This window comes from Dipodomys merriami, unplaced genomic scaffold, assembly GCF_024711535.1.
Source record: "Dipodomys merriami isolate MVZ:Mamm:240054 unplaced genomic scaffold, mDipMer1.0.p SCAF_9, whole genome shotgun sequence".
NCBI lineage: Eukaryota > Metazoa > Chordata > Mammalia > Rodentia > Heteromyidae > Dipodomys > Dipodomys merriami.
Window position 1 is genome coordinate 20,107,843 of NW_027206512.1, and position 18,530 is coordinate 20,126,372.

The 18,530-nt window shown below is 44.5% G+C and overlaps 1 protein-coding gene across 7 annotated transcripts in view; it reads right to left on the reverse strand.

Annotated features, from left to right (window-relative positions):
* Positions 1-407: 407 nt before the first annotated feature.
* Shroom3 (shroom family member 3) overlaps positions 408-18,530 on the reverse strand; it is a 310,920-nt gene continuing 292,797 nt past the window's right edge. For 6 of the 7 annotated variants that reach the window (XM_070012979.1, XM_070012985.1, XM_070012982.1 and 3 more), the window contains 4 exons: positions 17,758-18,267; positions 14,609-14,759; positions 3,545-3,817; positions 408-1,389 (listed from right to left, as the gene is read on the reverse strand). In XM_070012979.1, coding sequence (XP_069869080.1) covers positions 1,021-1,389; positions 3,545-3,817; positions 14,609-14,759; positions 17,758-18,267 — 1,303 coding nt within the window. In that variant the 3' untranslated portion in view covers positions 408-1,020. The remainder of the gene's footprint in view (positions 1,390-3,544; positions 3,818-14,608; positions 14,760-17,757; positions 18,268-18,530) is intronic. The other variant, XM_070012980.1, reaches the window with a different exon arrangement.

The window sequence follows — 18,530 nt, forward strand, 5'->3', positions numbered from 1 at the left end:
TAATTGATAGGTTTGATAATTTAGTAAAAACAACTTTTCAAAAACCATCATTGAAATAGCCTGATAAATATATCTCACTAAATCAGCAATAGTTCAGAGTGAACTGTATGGGATGACCGCATGAATGTTTTGAATTGGTTTGAATGCTGAACTTCCTTCTCCAGTTGTAGAGGCTTGAGAAAATTTAGTACTAGGAAACACGGGGATAAGCATTTTGCTTAAAGTCTTCCCCCTGAGAAAGCCAGGGGATGCTGATTGGTACAGGAGACTACTGACCAAGTCAGAAAGGGAACTCGGATTCCCTCAGTTGAATGCAAGTATAGAATACTGGCTGATATTTATAAAAAATAATCAGACAAGTAACGAGAACAAGGAAAGAAAAAACGAGTCTCCACGCTTGATGCGGCTGTCTTTGGAATTCTTCATTAAGGTTTTCACAAAGTACAAAGTTCAAACATAATTGTCTACATCCACCACAAAACAGAATCAAATAAGTGGTTAGCACACAGACATCATGATCTTCATTTTTAAAAATATAAATAATAACAAAGTTCAAGGCTTTACAACTTCCTTCTCAGCGTGTGTGTCTTTTTTAAGGCTTCGTGTTGTTGACCCTTCATGTATGGTATGTGTACCCGGTTATCAGGGCACGCTGCCTACCAGCGAGGAAGGCCACTATGGATACATTCCTGAGGGTGACACTCACTGATCTCAGCTGCCTCGGTCTGTTAAAACCTACATGCCCAAACACTATCCACGCACTGGTCACAGTTTCACTAACTTTCCTTCTAATACTAAGTAATAAGAGAAAGGGGTAAGTTTCCAGCAGCATCCAAGCTCTCAGATCAATCAGGAAAGGCAAGAAGGAAAACCCAGGCTTCTTCTTGGATAGAATTTTCTTCCTTTTATCCAGGAAAACCCCAATCACCCAGAGTTTACATGGTGGTTGACAGTGAAACACTGCAGATTAAATAGTGTTGAGGGAAGTGATGATCTTTTGGTGGGGTCTCTTAGAAGAGGTTAAAGTGGAGAGGTTAATGTGGGGCCCAGGCCGGTGACAGCACAGCGCCCTACGGGGGTCCCTGAGCTCGAAAGGTCTGCAGGCAGAGCCAGGGCCCCGGTCTTGGGAGTGAAGTTGGAGGGAAGACTCTCTAGCAGACACTTGACCTGCTCCTGGCCCAGCTTTATCTTGTCATCTAGTTTTCGCTGCTCGATAAGGAGTGTAGACTTCATTTTCACGAAGTGCTGGTAATCCTGGAGTTGTTCCTCTGAGAGGTAATTGGCCAGGATGGCCAACACGGCGCGTTCCCTGCGGTCCAGGTTCTCCTTGAGCTCCCTCGCATCCTCGTGCTGCCCGGCCAGGACCTTCCTTTTCTCATTCAGAGAGCTCTGCCAAGGAAAGATGAAAAGATTAGCACAGGGCAAGAGGAAGGGATGGAGGGAGGGATGGAGGAGCGAGATAGGTCACCCATAGGGCAATGTTATATAGGACTGCAAAAAATCTAAGTTTCAGCTGGGTGCCAGTCACTTATGCCTGTAATCCTAGCTACTCAAGAGGTTGAGAACTGAGGATCGTGGTTTGAAGCCAGCCCAGGCAACAAAGAGTGTGAGACTCTTAGCTTCAATTAACCAACAGAAAGTGGAGCTGTGGCTCAAAGTGGTAGAACACTAGCCGTGAGCACAAAAGCTCAGGGACAGCGCCCAGGCCCTGAGTTCAAGCCCCACAAATGACAAAAGAAAAAATACTTCAAGTGCTTGGTTATTACTTCAAATACAGTCAGTAAGGAGACTGATAGTTGGAAGAGCAGCTTATAACCTTGTTGTTGTACTTATATAGCATGCCTTTCTCCCTTATGAAGTCACTTGGTAGTTTCAGGATGAGGGGGTAAAATGGTTGGGGTAATGACCTGGCTTTTGGGGTCTAATCTTAGAGGCAATTGATCATCCAGGCATCCTGAGGACTTTTATGATAATGGCTCCCGCAGCCTCTAGTCTACTGGCTGAAAGTCTCTGGAGAAGGAATCCTGAACTCTATGTGTTAACAGGACTTGGGGATTTTTTTTTTTTTGACATTTCAGGGTCTCTCTCTAATGTAGAACAATTGCAATATTCCCCAGCTCTGAAGACATTAATTTCCAACTTGTAGGTTTATTCAGCTTCTGAATAAAAAAATGAGGGATTCATATTAAAACTGTAAAAACTTTAAAATGACATTTTACTGTTCAGACTTTTCATGCTAAAGTGATCCCCTAGCCAGCTGTGAGATCTCATATGGCAACGCCTGGAGGGAAAGTACAACATTACCTCACAAATACCTCCATCTTCATAGGCTGCTTTCCTTAACCAGAAACAGCCCTAAAACAGCCCTGAGGGAGTAAATCTAGTGAATATAGGCACTTTTCAAAATACTGTAACTAGAGGTTAAAAAAAAAAAACAACAACACATACACACGAAAACCAGAACTTTGAACTCACCTTTAAAAAAATCATATGCCATTGTAAACATTAGAAGTGTACAGCAAATGCCCACCACTCAGTACATCCAACGTTAGCATAAATGGTTTTTATATGTATTTCAGAGTTCCACTGAAGCCTTATGGGTAATCTCCAATGCATAACTACTGTGCTCTACTGGCAGATACAGGGCCCCTGCTCTACTTATTTCTATTCATGCTTAGTTTTATTTTTCTTTTCTTGTGCTGGCACTATGATTGAACTCAGGGCCCTCATGCTTTTGCTCCTGACTGGCATTCTACCTCTTAAGCATGCCTCTGGTCCTGCTCTTTACTGGTTTTTATTGTAAATGAAGTCTCAAGGACTTTTGTACCTAGGCTGGCTTTTGAACCTCAACCTCCTGAGTAGCTAGGATTACAGGGGGGAACAACCAGTGCTTGGCTATTTTCAGGTTCTTACAAAGCACCAATCAGAATAAAAAGCTCATGTCGACAGGCTGGGCATGGTGGAATATTACCAGTTGCAGGACAGCCTGGGCTACACAGTGAGCCTCTATTTCAACAAACACAAAAGGGGAACCCCTGGCCCCTTTTATGGATGTAGGACATAGTAAGAATTTATGAGATGGGACATAATGAAAGTCCTTAGGTGAATTTTACCCAGGGAGGCCAGTGCATTGTTAGCTGGGCTCCTCCTTGCAGGAAACACAGAAGAGGCCTCAGTGCCTTTTGCTGGTGCCTGGGCCCCTCACAGCGGAGTCCCTGGAGCTTCGAGTTTATATTCCTGCCCTTCCATTACCCCTGTTACCTTTGTGGCCCAGCTCTGTTTTAGAGCACAGCACTTATCCTCATGGGGAAGCAGCTGGGAGGACATGCACTTGGGCACCTGTTAACCACTTTCCCACATGTGCTCTGAGTCCTAAGGGTCAGCATTACACCCTGGCATGGCAGAAGCCACTTTCTCTCTTGGCCACTTATATTTTAAGATGACCACAATCTTCTTGAGAAAAGAGGCCATGTCTAACTGCACCTCTCGTGTGTGCACAGGCTCAGACAGAAAGCTCCTTAAACTGCGCTGCTAGCCCACATACCCTTTCTTCATTACTGGCGTCTTCCCCAAGGCCACTCAGGACGTTCTCAACCCGGGCGAGGCGCCCGGAGAGGGATAGCAGCAGGTTGACCACCTTGTCCAAGTCCCCTATGAACATCTTGTACTTGTCAAACTCGTTGGGCTTGCATAGCTCACTGATCAAAGCCTCCACCTCTTCTCCCAAGGCGTTGTTAAGCTTGATATCCATGAGTAGACTCCCCTTTGCTTCCTGGAGGATCTCAAGTTTGTGGGTGAGGCTTCCAATGAGCTCAGCCTATGATGGAAGACATACACATAGAGATGAGCCAGCAGGATTCATACCTCACAGACACATCAGGGCACAGCTGAACGTTCCTATCTTCCACACTCCCAAATCAGGTAGAAGGGTGTGTGTGTGTGAATTTAGAGGTGTGTGTGTGTGTGTGTGTGTGTGTGCTTGAATTTAGGCCCTGGGCATTATCCCTTAGTTATTTCACTCAAGGTTAGCCCTTTTTCACTTGAGCCATAGGTCCATTTCTAGCTGTTTGGTGGTTGAGTGAAGATAGGAGTCTTTCCTGCCCCTGTTAGCTTGAAACTGCAATCCTCAGATCTGGGATTACAGGCTATGAGCCACCAGCAACCATCCAATCTCTCCTTTTCTTGAGCAGCTACACCTGCCTTTTTCTGAACCTATTCAGCCTTCACAAGCTAACACCTGACTGATTGCATGTGCTCTCATCAGGTTTTCTAATTGTCAGATTTTGCCTTTCCAGTTGGTTAGTGACTCACACTGAAAGTCCCTTTGTGGCATGTTCTTGTTTGGTGTAAGGATATCCTGGATAAGCAGCAAAGTAGGCTGACATGTTTCTTGAAGAGTCAGAAGAATGACTGGATCTGCCCGAGGTCTGAGCGCCGAGGTGAATATTAGTTGAAGAGCAGTCACTACATAGCAATATACAGTGTGAGAAACTGTGCCATATCTCATTCGGCACCCTCCCCAACCCACCCCCAATCCTGTAGAGATGACTACTCCTCACACAGCAGGCGAGGCCAGGAAGACTTTGTGATTATCAAATCACATGCATAAGGTAGACTACCTTGAGTGCAGGCAGCCTGACTGAGGGGCTCTCCTGTACCACCACTACACACACTGACACCAAACTTCACCAGAAAGCCAATGCCTTGGTTTCATAACCTCGCTGTTCTGAGTGACCAGACTCATGCACAATCTACGTACACCTATAAGACAAGGCTACACAAATACCCAGCACATCTAACTGAAGGAATAAAACAAATGTCTTTGTGACTTCAAGTCTCATTTCATTTGCATTAATAGATGTTATTTACTTTGCTCCAAGAGAAATTCATGATTTCATCTTTTTCATAGCTTAAGGCAGCCAGGAAAGAAACAACCAAAAAAAAATCTATTTATTGCACACAAAAAAAGTTGGAGCTTGCTTAGGGTTAAGCGATGTGGAATAACATATGTAGAATAACATGCGTCCCTGGGTTTGATTCCAAGTGCCACAAATACCAAAAAACTCCCACCAAGTTCCAGCTTAATCCACACACTTTTAAGCCAAGTTTTATGTCTCAAGCTGAAAACTTGGTTTGCAAAAAAAAAAAATATCAAGGTTCCAATCAATCTTTTGACTATATCTTCATTTTAAAAATTAAGGGAAAAGAACGTGTGTGTGTGTGTGTGTGTGTGTGTGTGTGTGTGTGTGTGTGTGTGTGTGTGTGTGTGTGTGTGTGTGTGTGTGTGTGTGTGTGTGTGTGTGTGTGTGTGTGTGTGTGTGTGTGTGTGTGTGTGTGTATCTTGTGTCTAGTAAAACCAAAGGATAAGAACGTGTGTGTGTGTGTATCTTGTGTCTAGTAAAACCAAAGGATTCTGACAGCTTCCTGTATTCTCTCTCTTCGTGTGAGTGCAGTTAGGAATAATATCATAGTGACATAGGAAAGTCTTTATTTCTCTATGATCTGTCCATTGGAGGTTCTTTTTCCTTATCTTCTCCTGGAAAACTCCACTGCTTTCCACAAAAAGCTCTTCTGGCCGGCGGCTGTGGTATATATCTGGCAGGGACCAGAAGAAGGCCTGGCAGGGGCGATGGACTACGTTCATACGAAGAGAAGAGCATGGACACTGGAATGAAATGCAGCAGGAGACAGCACTGCATGCGGAGTGTCATCTAGTGCTCCCAAGGGTCAGGGCTAAGACCAGCTAAATGTCTCTACTATTCCTCAGGTAGATCATAAGAGAAGCAGACAGCTACACAATGTCAGCCCTGGGATTTTTAACCTTGTAGTTTAGAGCGGTTAGGCTGTTCACTCTAAATATTATGGCAACACTTTCTTGTAGAAAACTGGGTTACAACAAACTGCACACACTGCATTCTCAGGAAAAGGCCTTCTGCTCATTCTCAGGAAAAGGCCATCTGCTCATTCCAATTTTTGGCATCCACTTCAACCTCACATCCTGAGAAGGGAAATTTCTAGAAAATACTTAAAAAAAAATCTGAATTGTGGGAAGAAAGGAAAGTAACAGGTAACTGCCTCATGGTTTTCATTACCCTTCCATTTTTTTTTCCTTTTTGTGCTGGTACAGAGTTTGAATTCAGGGCCTGGAAGCTGTCCCTTAGCTTTTTTGCTCAAGGCTAGTACTCTACCACTTGAGCTACAGTTCCACTTTTGCTTTTGCTGGTTAACAGGAGATAAGGGTCTCACAATCTTTTCTGCCTGGGCTGGCTTTGAACTGTGATCCTCCTTGGACTCCTTAGTAATTAGGATTAAGGTTTGTGCCACCAGTGCCTAAATGACATCTTTTGAAGGTCACACTGCATGTCCTTATTCCTGGAAGGAACTTAAAACACTGCTTGTAATGTAATTTGTCTTAAAAGAGCCCTCATTATAGCTTTCAGAGGCTGGACTCAAAAGGGACAAATGTGACATGTAACTATTGGCAGCAGGGATGAACAGATGGCCCTGGCAGGATGTGTCGTGATGAGGCTGGGAGAACTCGACCTCTTGAGGTTCTTCTCAGGGGTCTCAGCCGATCAGCAGTACGCAAGGGGCAGCTATGGAGTAAGCAGGGCTCGGCATACAGGATGGCCAAATGGTCTGACACAGCCAACGGGGATCAGGCTCGGGAGCCTCATCTACTAGGGCTTTCCATTCCAGACCAGTTTTGTTTTTCAAAGGCACAGATGCTGGCCAGACATAAATATAGGTCAGGAGTTCAAATGTATTCTATCTGTAGGCTTCATGGTCTAAAAAACAGTAGGAGAAGAAAATGTCTGGGGTGAGAAGAGGGAGGCTTCTGTGGGGTTTATTTTTATACTATCAAGCCCTTAAATATGAAAATTTGAATTTTAAAAGTACAGGGAAGAGGGATTTTGAATAACTGAAGGCATCAAGGGAAAATTGGCCATAGAAAGTCATTTCTTGGCCAGGCAAATCTCTATTTAAAAAAGAATATCCTAAACTACTCATTTCTACCAGCAGAATTTGCTGGGGGAGAAGGGCAGGGCGTGTGCATTAATATCAGTTTCTCTGGTGCTATTTGGGAAGTCATTGACATTTATCCACTTCTCATCTGGTATCGAATGTTAACTCAGTGTGCATGACATACCACTTATAAGGGCACATTCAGACATAGGTTAACAGACCTCCCTCCTACCTCACCATCTGTACATACAAGGCCCTGCTGGGACCTTTTTCTCTGCTTCATGGCTCCAGGATGAACACAGTCTGAGTCAGAGATTGGGCACTGACTTTTGGCATTTTGGTGTGGTTTTTTTTTTTTTGGAGATAAGAGACTTGAGGACTTTCCTGACTGGGCTGGCTTTGAATCATGATCAGATCTCAGCCTCCTGAGTAGCTAGGATTACAGGTGTGAGCCACCGGCACCTGGTTGAAGTAGGTGTGTTTGTCATTTGCATTCACTGATGAACAAGGCAAGGGAGACTGAAGTTACTGAGCTCACCTACATGTCTAGTAAGTGTCAGAGCCAGGCTTCAATTCAGGTTGTTTGGCTTCAGGGATCAGACCTGTAATCACTAAATTAAAATAGTTTACTGGAATATGACAAGGCTCAAATGAAATAAGGCTATGCTAGCACTTGACGAAGTAGAAAAGTATCACACATGTTTGGTATTGGTGTGTGTGTGTGTCTGTCTGTGTGCATGTGTGTGCGCGCTCGCATGCACACTGGCCTAAGAACTGGACACAATCTGAAGATCACATTGCACTCATTTTTAGGTAGATACCTTGAGGGGACACCCAGTTTCTCCCCACACATGATGCTTGCCTTCTGGTGACAACGATGCCAGTGACATCATTACAAACACATTACAAACACATCTATTGATGATCTTCATCTGAACAAGTAAAATTCAGGCCTACTGGCAGGATGTAAAAACAGACTAGGAAGCCGGGCACTGGTGACTCATGCCTGTAACCCTACTCAGGAGGCTGAGATCTGAGGATTGTGGTTCAAAGCCACAGCAGGAAAATCTGTGCAATTCTTATCTCCAATTAACCACCAGAATACTGGAGGTGGCCTTGTAGCTCAAAGTGGTAGAGCACTAGCTTTGAGCGAAAGAGCTCTGGGACAGTACCCAGACCCTGAGTTTAAGCCCCACAACCAACAACAACCACCAAAGAAACAGAATGGGGTTTAGGCTTCTTCTAAAAACCAAAACTGGGAAAAGCCACTTCTATCTCATAGGCTTTGATTCTTTCTTTGGTTCTAAATGGGAAAAGCAGGCTGAATGAAGGACATTACTGCTTTCTTTGGCTGAATTTCAACCAAGAAAGACAGGGTCAAGGCAGTTTCTGTCCAGCAACCAGACTAAACCTTCATCGGCTGCTGTGTGACCTGATCAAAGCAAAAAGATTATAGGGCCTGACAACCATGCCAAACATTTTCTTTCTAGCACATTTTCTGCAAAGAACCCATTGGCATTTCCTCTGGAGGAAGCCTGCAGCCAGAGTGCCATCATGTGGACTTGGTACTTTCTCTTGGTCCCAAGTATCTTTGACAACAGGCGAGAAGCTGTATTAAATCTCTAAGTTCCACTAACTCATTCCCCTCTCGCAAATGGTCTCCCATTTTTCCCGTTTCAGGAGCTAGGAAGTGAGTCACCCTGGTCCTTTTCTTCTCTCCCATTCTAATCTATCACCAGTTCCCATCTGTTTCTCTTTAATTCCTCTCTTTCTTATTGCTTTTAAACGTCTCTGCATGGTGGCTATCACCACATTCCGTATCTTGGCTGGGAGATCTCTCACCCCCAGTGACCCTGCTAACAAGGCCTCTCCTTCTGTCTTCCATACAAAGCTGCTGAAGTGATGGTTCTAGAAGATACAATTGCTATGTGTCTGTCTACTGGTAAACCTACGTAGGGACAGATGAGGCCATAGTCCCTTGCTGCCTCTCCTCACCTTATATTATAATTAAAATGTTGAGGTTCTGAAAAGCTTCCTGAAAGTTAGCTACTGCAAGGACCCTGAAGTACAACCGGGGTGTGTGTGCTTTCTGTCTCCTCAGCTTTTTATGTTCTAAGTGTGACCTGAGGACAGCCCAGGGCCACAGGCTTTAAAGCCTGAGGATAGGAAAAGCTGCTTTCTTCAGCTCCAGTGAGGGAGTGTGGGGGGGCCTTTCCAACCCCTCTCCCCTCTTCCTCTTTCCTCCCCCCACTCTGTCTCCCCTTGCCCAGCTATACTGCACAGTCGTGGTCTAAGCACTGCCAGCCCAGGAGAAACTTTTCTGCTTAGAGAAACTGGTCGTGTGTGTGTGTGTGTGTGTGTGTGTGTGTGTGTGTGTGTGTGTGTGTGTGTGTGTGTGTGTGTGTGTGTGTGTGTGTGTGTGTGTGTGTGTGTGTGTGTGTGTGTGTGTGTGTGTGTGTGTGTGTGTCTGTGTGTGTCTGTGTGTGTCTGTGTGTGTCTGTGTGTGTCTGTGTGTGTCTGTGTGTGTGTGTCTGTGTGTGTGTGTCTGTGTGTGTGTGTCTGTGTGTGTGTGTCTGTGTGTGTGTGTCTGTGTGTGTGTGTCTCTGTGTGTCTCTGTGTGTGTCTCTGTGTGTGTCTCTGTGTGTGTGTCTGTGTGTGTGTGTCTGTGTGTGTGTGTCTGTGTGTGTGTGTCTGTGTGTGTGTGTCTGTGTGTGTGTCTGTGTGTCTCTGTCTCTGTGCGTCCTGTTACTCCACGCCCCTCCCCCCTTCACTGAGGGTCTTCCCAGGTAGATCTGGCACTGTACAGGCTACTCTGATTCCTGAGAAGAGCAGGACCAGCAGTCCCTGGGGCCAGCGTGTGGGAAAGACACAGGAGGGAAGGAGCTGGGCAGGAAGGTGCTCTAAGTACAGGCACTCAATCTGCATATACCTAGGGCATAGCCACACAGTACAGCAAAAGGTTCCAGAACTGAACTGTAATAGAAATGACACTCAAGGTCCAGACTCACCTCGAAAAGCAGGACCAGGTAGGGTGGGAAGACAGGTTAGCACAGCATAATACAAGCTCTGAAAATGGTATGGATGTTGGAGCCACCACCCAAAGGTGAGACAGAAGCTTTAATGTGAACCTAACTATGGTGACTGCTTCCTGAAACTCACACAAATGAACCAATAATTTGCTGGCAGACTGTAACAGAACTCCGTCAAAGCATTTTTGAAAATGTTCAGAATACAACACATGGTTATTCAATATACAGAGAAGCGGTACTAGGATCAATTCTTGGGAACAGGCAATCAAAAAGTGCTAAACCCACAATAATCCTGATATTAGGATCAAAGTCTTTAAAGCATGTTATACAGGAATGTCCCATGGCAAAAGCCTACACTCCCGAAATGAATGGAAAGAGAAATTTTCAGCAAGGAAACAAAGGACAAATGAAAGTTTTAGAATATTATGTTTGAAATATTAAAGAGATGACTGGCTGAATGGATAGGAAAATTAGTGAACTTGAGAGCAGATCCAATCTAAAGAACTAAAGGCCAGAAAATTGAGCTTTAGGGATAATAGGAAAGATCTAATCTTGTCTCACTGAGCTTCTGAGAAGGTAAGAGATTAAGGCATAAAAATATTCAGAGACTTGGCCAGGTGCCTGGCTCATGCCTGTAATCCTAGCTACTCAGGGGGCTGAAATCTGAGGATTGTGGTTCAAAGCCAGCCCAAGCAGGAAAGTGTGAGTATCTCCAATTAACCACCAGAAAACTGTAAGTACTGCTGTGGCTAAAGTGGTAGAGTCCTAGCCTTGAGCCAAAGAGCTGAAGGATAGCATCCAGGCCCAGAGTTCAAGCCCCACAACTGACAAAAAAAAAAAAAAAAAGAAAGATTCGGAGATACGATGGCTGAAAACATCCCAAAGATAAAAATTGTCAGAATCAAGATGCTCGACACACTTCAAACAGCACAAACAGAGAAGACCACCATGCCCATAAACACCATCGCACGCAAGGCAGGCATTCATACAACTAGGAGTTTCCCAGAAATGAAGGAAACAAGAAGGAGGCATGGCATTTTTGTTTTTTTACAGTGTGGAAAGAATAAAGAATGCTGAGCATAGACTTCCAGATGCAGCACAGATGCCCTTCACTAAAAAAATGAAAGTGCCATGAAGATACTCTCAGACAAAGAATTTGCCACCAGAAAGGAGATCTATTCTGAAAGAAATGTGAAAGGAATTTTTGGCAGGCTGAAAGGAAGCTCACAGGAGAACGGGGAACTTGAGGAATGAGGAGCAACTGAGAACTGGAGGAGCCGCATATGGTCCCTTGGGGAAAGCTGAGTCTTAGGACGCACATTCTTCTCTTGGCTTTTAGAATATGGAACTGTGCAATCACTTTAAGTAGGAAATAATATTCACCATGTAGGTAGGTTTTTAAAATAGAAAATATTCATATGCAAGGGCATACTAGTATCTTCCATTACATTTTCAGTGATTAATAACCAAATACAAGATAACAAATGAATTCTTTGCAGAAGTAGGAGGCTACATTCTGCCTTGAAACAATCTTAAGTATTGACCAAGGATCATGTTTTAAAGCCATGATTAGAAAAATGTGTTGGATATCAGGAAGCAGCTGATTTTCAACTTTCTGCTGAATATGCTAAGCCTTCAACACTGTCCTCATTTAAAGATCACATGTGTTGTTTCCAAATCGGATATATTAAGTTGCACCAATAGAAATTTATGAATGTGTAAGCATGCACTGGAACAAGCACAAAATGTCAAAGGGCTCTACATCGCCTGTGGTTTCCCAGGAGGCCTGTGTGACTTCTGTGATGTGGATCCTTTTCAGCCTCACTTTCCCCATTTGTAATCATTCTTTATAATTTTTCTGTTTGATCTTTTTTTAATTTAATCTTGAAGTCTTTTATTTTACATTCCCAAATGCCAACTATTTCCAAGTATTTGTCCTTCCTGCTTACAGCATCTGATTTTTCTTCTCTCAACTTTCCCCCATGCATTTCCCTGTCTTGAATGTCTTTTTTTTTGCCAGGCTTGGAGCTTGAAACTCAGGTCTGGGTACTGTCCCTGAGCCTCTCTGTGTTAAAGGCTAGCACTCAACCATGAGTCGCAGCACTTTAAGCCTTTTCTGTTTATGTGGTACTGAGGAATCTAACCCAGGGCTTCATGCATGCTAGGCAAGCACTCTACCACTAAGCCACATCCCCAGTCCCTTGAATGTCTTTTTCTCTCATCCCCATTCATGTGGACACATTCTCACACAGAGGCCAGTTCTCCTTCCTCCAGGTAGCCTTCCCTGCCTCCATCCTCTGGGGTAGTTAATCTTGTTCCTTTGGGCTCCCCTAGCACAGTGTGTATGTCAATCAGAAGGTTTTCAATGCTGTCCTAAAGTAGTCCATCTTCCTCCCCAGCCCACAGACTCCAGGGCAGACTGGGTGCTTGCTCAGATTTGCAAAGAAGGGTCTGGAAGCAGAAATATGTGTTCTCAGTGAACCCACCATCTTACATTTACAAACTCACTTCAACTCCCAAGTCATTTACAGCCTGGGGGGGGGGGGGGAGGGGGGGAGGGTGAGGAGGGAAGGAAGAATAACAAACCAAAAGAACTCTGAATGGGAACTGGGTGCCAGTAGCTCACATCTGTAATCCCAGTTACCCAGGAGGCTGAGATCTGAGGATCAGGTTTCAAAGCCAGCCAGGCAGAAAAGTTTGTGAGACTTCAACAAGCCAGAAGTGGAGCTGTGGCTCAAGTGATAGAATACCAGCCTTGAGTGAAAAAGCTAAGGGAAAGTACCTAGGCCCTGAATTCAAGCTCCAGTGCTAGTACAAACAAAATACAGTACAATGTAGAAAAACACAGCCCACCTGAACTGTAGTTAGTATTATTTTCTATGAAAATGAAGTAGTCTTGGGCTGGGAAGGTAGCTCAGTGGTAGAGTGCTTGCCTTGCATGCATGAGACCCTGGGTTCGATTCCTCAGCACCACATAAGTAAAAAGAAAAAAGCCGGAAGTGGCGCTATGGCTCAAGTGGTAGAGCACTAGCCTTGAGCTGAAGAGCTGAGGGACAGTGCCCAGGCCCAGAGTTCAGGCCCCACGACTGGACCCCCCCCCCAAAAAAAAAGAAAAAAAAAGAAAATGAAGTAGTCTTATATCCTTTCATATTCTCAAAGTCTGAAAATACTTTTTGCCATGTTATCAGAGAAGGTGATGATAAAATAATGAAAAGGAATTAAAACCTAACATTAAGATGGGGAGATGAGTAATTTGCTACTATAATTCAGGTATGTCGATAGCAGAAACCAGGACAACAAACATCTCTATATATATCATGTTGCCATAGCAACATGATACTTGCAATGGTGTTTATGTGGCTCTGTCCTTGGGGTAAACACAGAATGGAGGCATTGAACAGAGTGATGGGGACAGAGAAGTATCTGGATAGAAACCAGTGGTCTGGAAGGTGGCAGATGACCCTAAGCTCCCAGACCTGGAAGAATACTTCCATCCCTTCTTCCTCCTGGTGTTTATGTCCTATGCTTCATCCATTAAGTCTTGGGAGACATAGCACAAAAGAAACAAAGCTTCACTGACAACCACTTACATTCTCAACATGAAGCGAGCTTGGAGCATCCTTTTGAGCGTGTGTGCCTGGGTATACAGGAGAGCTATAAGCCAGGTAGAAAGGGGAGAGGGAAAGGGGAATGACAAGAACATTCTCCCTGCAGACACAGCCTGGCTTAGCGCTCCATGGCATGTGGGAGTAGCAAGGTCATTTTAGAAATGTTTGACATTTAAAATCTCTGTAGGAGGACCAAATGCTAACAACTGAATTCCAATTATGCTCCTTTAAGCTCTTCATTGAGGTATTACAAAGAGAGCTGGGGAATGGATCAAGATGAATGTTAAATCTTCTAGATTCTCTAATTTTTATTCGCTATTTTTACTTTTTAAATTGTTATTTTTAAGGAGTTGTACAAAGGGGTTACAATTTCATGAGTCAGATTATGAGTACAATTCTTCTTAGTGTCACCCCGTCCTTTGATTCCCCTGCCTTTCCCCCCCACATCCTACCCACAAATTAGAGTTCATTTTTTACATAGTATACATTGAATACAATGACTGCATTTACTTATCCTTCCCTCCATTCCTGTGCCCCACTTTTCCTACCCCTCAAAAAGGGAAAACAAAACATTTTCAGTACTGTGTTTTGAGGCGCTGAGGATCAAACCCTGAGCCTTGTGCAATGCTAGGTAAGGACTCTAGTACTGAATGACACCAGCAGCCCCTAATTTTCCTTTTGATCATAAGCTATGACATGAAAACCACATGCACTGCTGCTGTGAACAGTGTTGGAATCCTTGGACTAGGAAGTTGGGGACCCTGGTCCAACTTCTAGCTATGAGACTGTTAAGACATCTCTCTGACAGTAGCTTACCTGCCATAGTTACAGGAAAGTTACTCGTAGGAAACAAACCAGTGCACCAAGTCAATCCAAAGCCTACTAATGATGTTTCTGGCAATGTCTGGTGCTGCCACAAGTCCCTGTCCCTCCTGATTTGGAGGCCGGAAGGCCTAACTACCAGAGGGAAGCAGAACAAGGAGTCCCATTCCTTATGTTATGTACCTTTTTTTCATTGACATCCACCTGCTCCTCCTCTTCAGGCACCTCTTCTGGCATATCTTTGATTTTGTTCAGAAGCTCAGCCTTGGCAGCAGACACACTGTAGTAGGCAGGGCAGTTGACTAACACTCCTGCTGCTTCCTTGTCTTCACTCCTGGGCCACAAAGAACACATAGGACAGTTACATACACACACACACCCCAGGACACATAGGACATTTACACACACACACACATGCACACGCACGAAACCATCTGACCAGAAATACATAAAAAGATCTATTGTATATCTTTCCCAGAAGTTGGGATAGCTTAGCAAACGTTTACTAATAAGTGATTCCTGTGTCCAGAACTACTGAAGTGAAGCACACTGGGGCTAGAAAACCACGGGAGTCAGGACTCAGGCAAACCATTTAGCCCATTTATTTTCTTGTTTCATACAAAACCAAAAGGGAGCAATGGTTTGATCAACAGGAAAGTATTTCCAGGTGCTGCTCACATCCAAGTTTTAGGTTATCTCCTTGTTTTCTGCAGTTATCCATCCTTCTGATGCCTACTGTATTATTGCTTAGGTACTTCTAAGTTTTCATTGTAAGCTGCATACCTATCTAAGCATGGAAAATTTGGAATGTGCTGGCCTAATACAAAACGTAAAATCTATTTATTGAGTATACGGTGTTTGAAGACTGTAGAAAAGAAGTTTTTTTTTTTTGGGGGGGGGGAGTGGTCGGTTGTAGGGCCTGAAAACTCTGGGCACTGTCCCTCAGCTCTTCAGCTCAAGGCTAACACTCTGCGACTTGAGCCATGGTGCTACTTCTGGCTTTTTCTGCTTATGTGGTGCTGAGGAATCGAACCCAGGGCCTCATGCATGCAAGGCAAGCACTCTACCACTGAGCCACCTTCCCAGCCCAAGAGGAGTGGGACTAGATGCTAGTGATTCAGCCAAAGCAGAAAACTCTGTGAGACATTTATCTCCAGTGAACAGGCAAAGAGCTAGAAATGGAGGTATGGTTCACATGATACATAGCCAGCCTTGATCGAAAAAGCCAAGTGAGAGCTCAAGGCCCTGAGTTCAAACACCAGTACCAGGGGGCTCACATGAGTAGGACATAGGAAGTCTGTTTTCTTAGTTGACTTCAATCTGGCCTTTCAGCCCAGCCTTTACATTTTTGTGGTGCTAGACGGAACCCAGAGCTTCACGTACGCTAGTCAGGCTCTACTCCTGAGCTACGTGTCCAGACCTAGACAAGAATTCAGATACCACTCACTAAATGACTCTACAGAAGTAAGATAAGCTTTCCTGGAGAGGAATTTCATTTAGTCTGTGGTCTTATTTAACTAATATACACCCATTATTTTATTATGGAATTAGGAACACATACACAAAGAATCATCTTTACTGGTTTCCTGCTTAATGACTGCCCATCTAAGTAGCATATCTACAGTTAACTCAGTTGATGAGAGAACAGGAAAAAGTTCTCATTATACATCATGGGTTTTCAACTTTTGTTATCAGAGCATCTGATGCATTACGACGAATAAGCTTCTTAGGTGTTCTGATTAAACCTTACAATGGCTACTTTCTAGCTCCTCTCACAATGCTTATTTTCACCAGGAGATGGCGCCTGCCATCCTTCTGAAATCCTTCAGAAAAGCAGCAGGACCATTTCACTTCCAAATTGACTGAGAAGAGAGTTCTACAGGAACTCCTAAAAGGATCCCTCCCCCTCAGGCTCTTCAACTGGGATTTGAACTTTTGGCTTTGTGTGTGCTGGGCAAGCTTTCTACTACTAGCCCCTCTAAGGATGTATTTTAAAGTTACTTTAAAAATGTGTGTGCGCGTGCATGCGCAAATGCCATTATGAGGGCTTCGACTAAGCCTGGGTGCCCTTCGGGGTGCTCCACCACTTAAGCCACAACTTTGCTTATGTTATTATTTTTTAATTTATTTTTTTCAGATTAATTCAGAGATGAGAGTCACATGGACTGTCCTTAAGATCTCAGCTTCCTGAGTGGCTAGGATTATAGGCAGGAGCCACTGGTGCCAGGCTTCAATTAGGTTTTTGATGCAACTGCATCAGTGCATTTGGAAGTGGCTCAGTCATGTAACAGCAGGCAGTCAGATAACAGAATGACCATATGACACCCACCACAGACCTGGATAAATCATTTCATCTCAATTAGCCTCTATTGCTCAAATCTGAAAATAAAGGGAGGGACAGGGTAACTATGGGGCCTTCCATGAGGATGACCTCCAATAGCACAATTAGATAGCTTCAAGTATTAAATAACACTTTCCCTTCTCCCTACAAGACCTGGTGTTCCTGTTAGCAATGGCGTTATGAACATCTGGAGAGTTCTAAAAGGCAAGCTCAAATGTGGCTGAAATGTTCTGTTTTTATTTAGTCTGGAAGCTACTCACTGCTGAGTTGCAATCTGTTAATACACACAGTTTTCACTGAAAATCAAGAGTATAAAAATCCTCCCCACAGTAGTCCTTTAAGGAAATCAAACATCTGAGAAACCATTGCAATAATCCAAGTGAAAAGGAAGGAATGGGAAATAGAGACCGTGCCGTTCTCTCACCATGTGGGTGGCACTGGCTGAGTGGGGGGGGGGGGGGGGTGAGGAGAGGAGCTTCTAGAGCAGAGCCCAGGGCCCACGCAGCGGCAGGAGAGCACACCCCTCTTATACCCTCAACTTTCAGGATCTGGGCAGGTGAATGTTCAGTACTACCAAAACACTCTCTAGCTTCAGCCTCGGGGAGGCCTGAGTTCAAATGTAGAAGCCCTCAATAATATGACCTCGGTAGAGCATGACCCTTTAGGCTTCAGTTCTCCTATTAGTAAAACAAAAGTGGCAGCTCTTTCAGAGAGGTTCTTGTAAAGATGAAATGAGATGATGTGTAAGGAAATTACCACAATGCCTGCTACATAGAACGTGAAGAATGGTATTAGAGGCAATTATTTTGTTGTTGGATATCTGTCCTATCCTCTACTCTGCATCACGGTGCCCCTAAGGCTGACATGAAAGGTCTCTCTTGGGCCAGGGACGTGTGGAAACAGAACATCAGATAAACATACCTTGCCTTAACATCACCCTGTGGAAGGAATTCTAGTGTGAGCCTCCCTGGGGACACTGCCAGGGCCTTACCTTTTGCCTTCACATCCTGGACAGCTGACAGTTGTCTGCAGGGCCTTCCTCTTCGTGCTGTTTTCCTTCGGTGTACTAATGTTTCGGGGGAACAGGCCTTCCATCAAGTCCATAGTTGTCTTCATTCTGGAGTCTGGGTCCAAAATGTCTGCTAGAGATTTGTCTTGGTAGACAATTTCCTTGGCCAGAGCCTCTGTTCTGCTGTCTTCTGAGGTCTTCTGAGGAACAGGACTGACATTCGTTTCTGTATCCAGAGTTCCACTCACTGGTTCATGGAGGAAGCTTTGGGTCCGGCTGGGAGGTGGCTGTTCTGGGCTTGGCTGTTGGCCAAGAGACCCAGCAAGTTGGGGCTGAACACTCACGATGGTGTGTGGGTTGGACTCACTGGCCTCTGAACCTCTGATAGTTTGGGGTCTGGGAGCCAGGATCTGACTGCTTACTACAGGGACTGCACCAGGCATGTGTCTTTCTCTTGTAACTGTCACCTTGGAAAACTTGCTGGAGCTGCTGCTAAGGGTATAAAAAATAGAGGTAAGAGAATAGTCAGCAGAAGGTGAAGGGAAGAGGGCAGAGGAAGAGCAAGAGGGTCCCTTCCCATATCAGGAGAAGGGAAAGGGGTTGCATTTTGGGGTCATCTTCCCCCACACAGGGGTTCTAAGCTGAGCTTAGTCTCGTTTATCTACAGGAGAGAGAGATGATGGGAATCAGTTTCGGTGAAGGTTGCTATCACACTCTAGAATTTTCTGCAAGGTTGAGGTGAAGAGAAAGTAGTG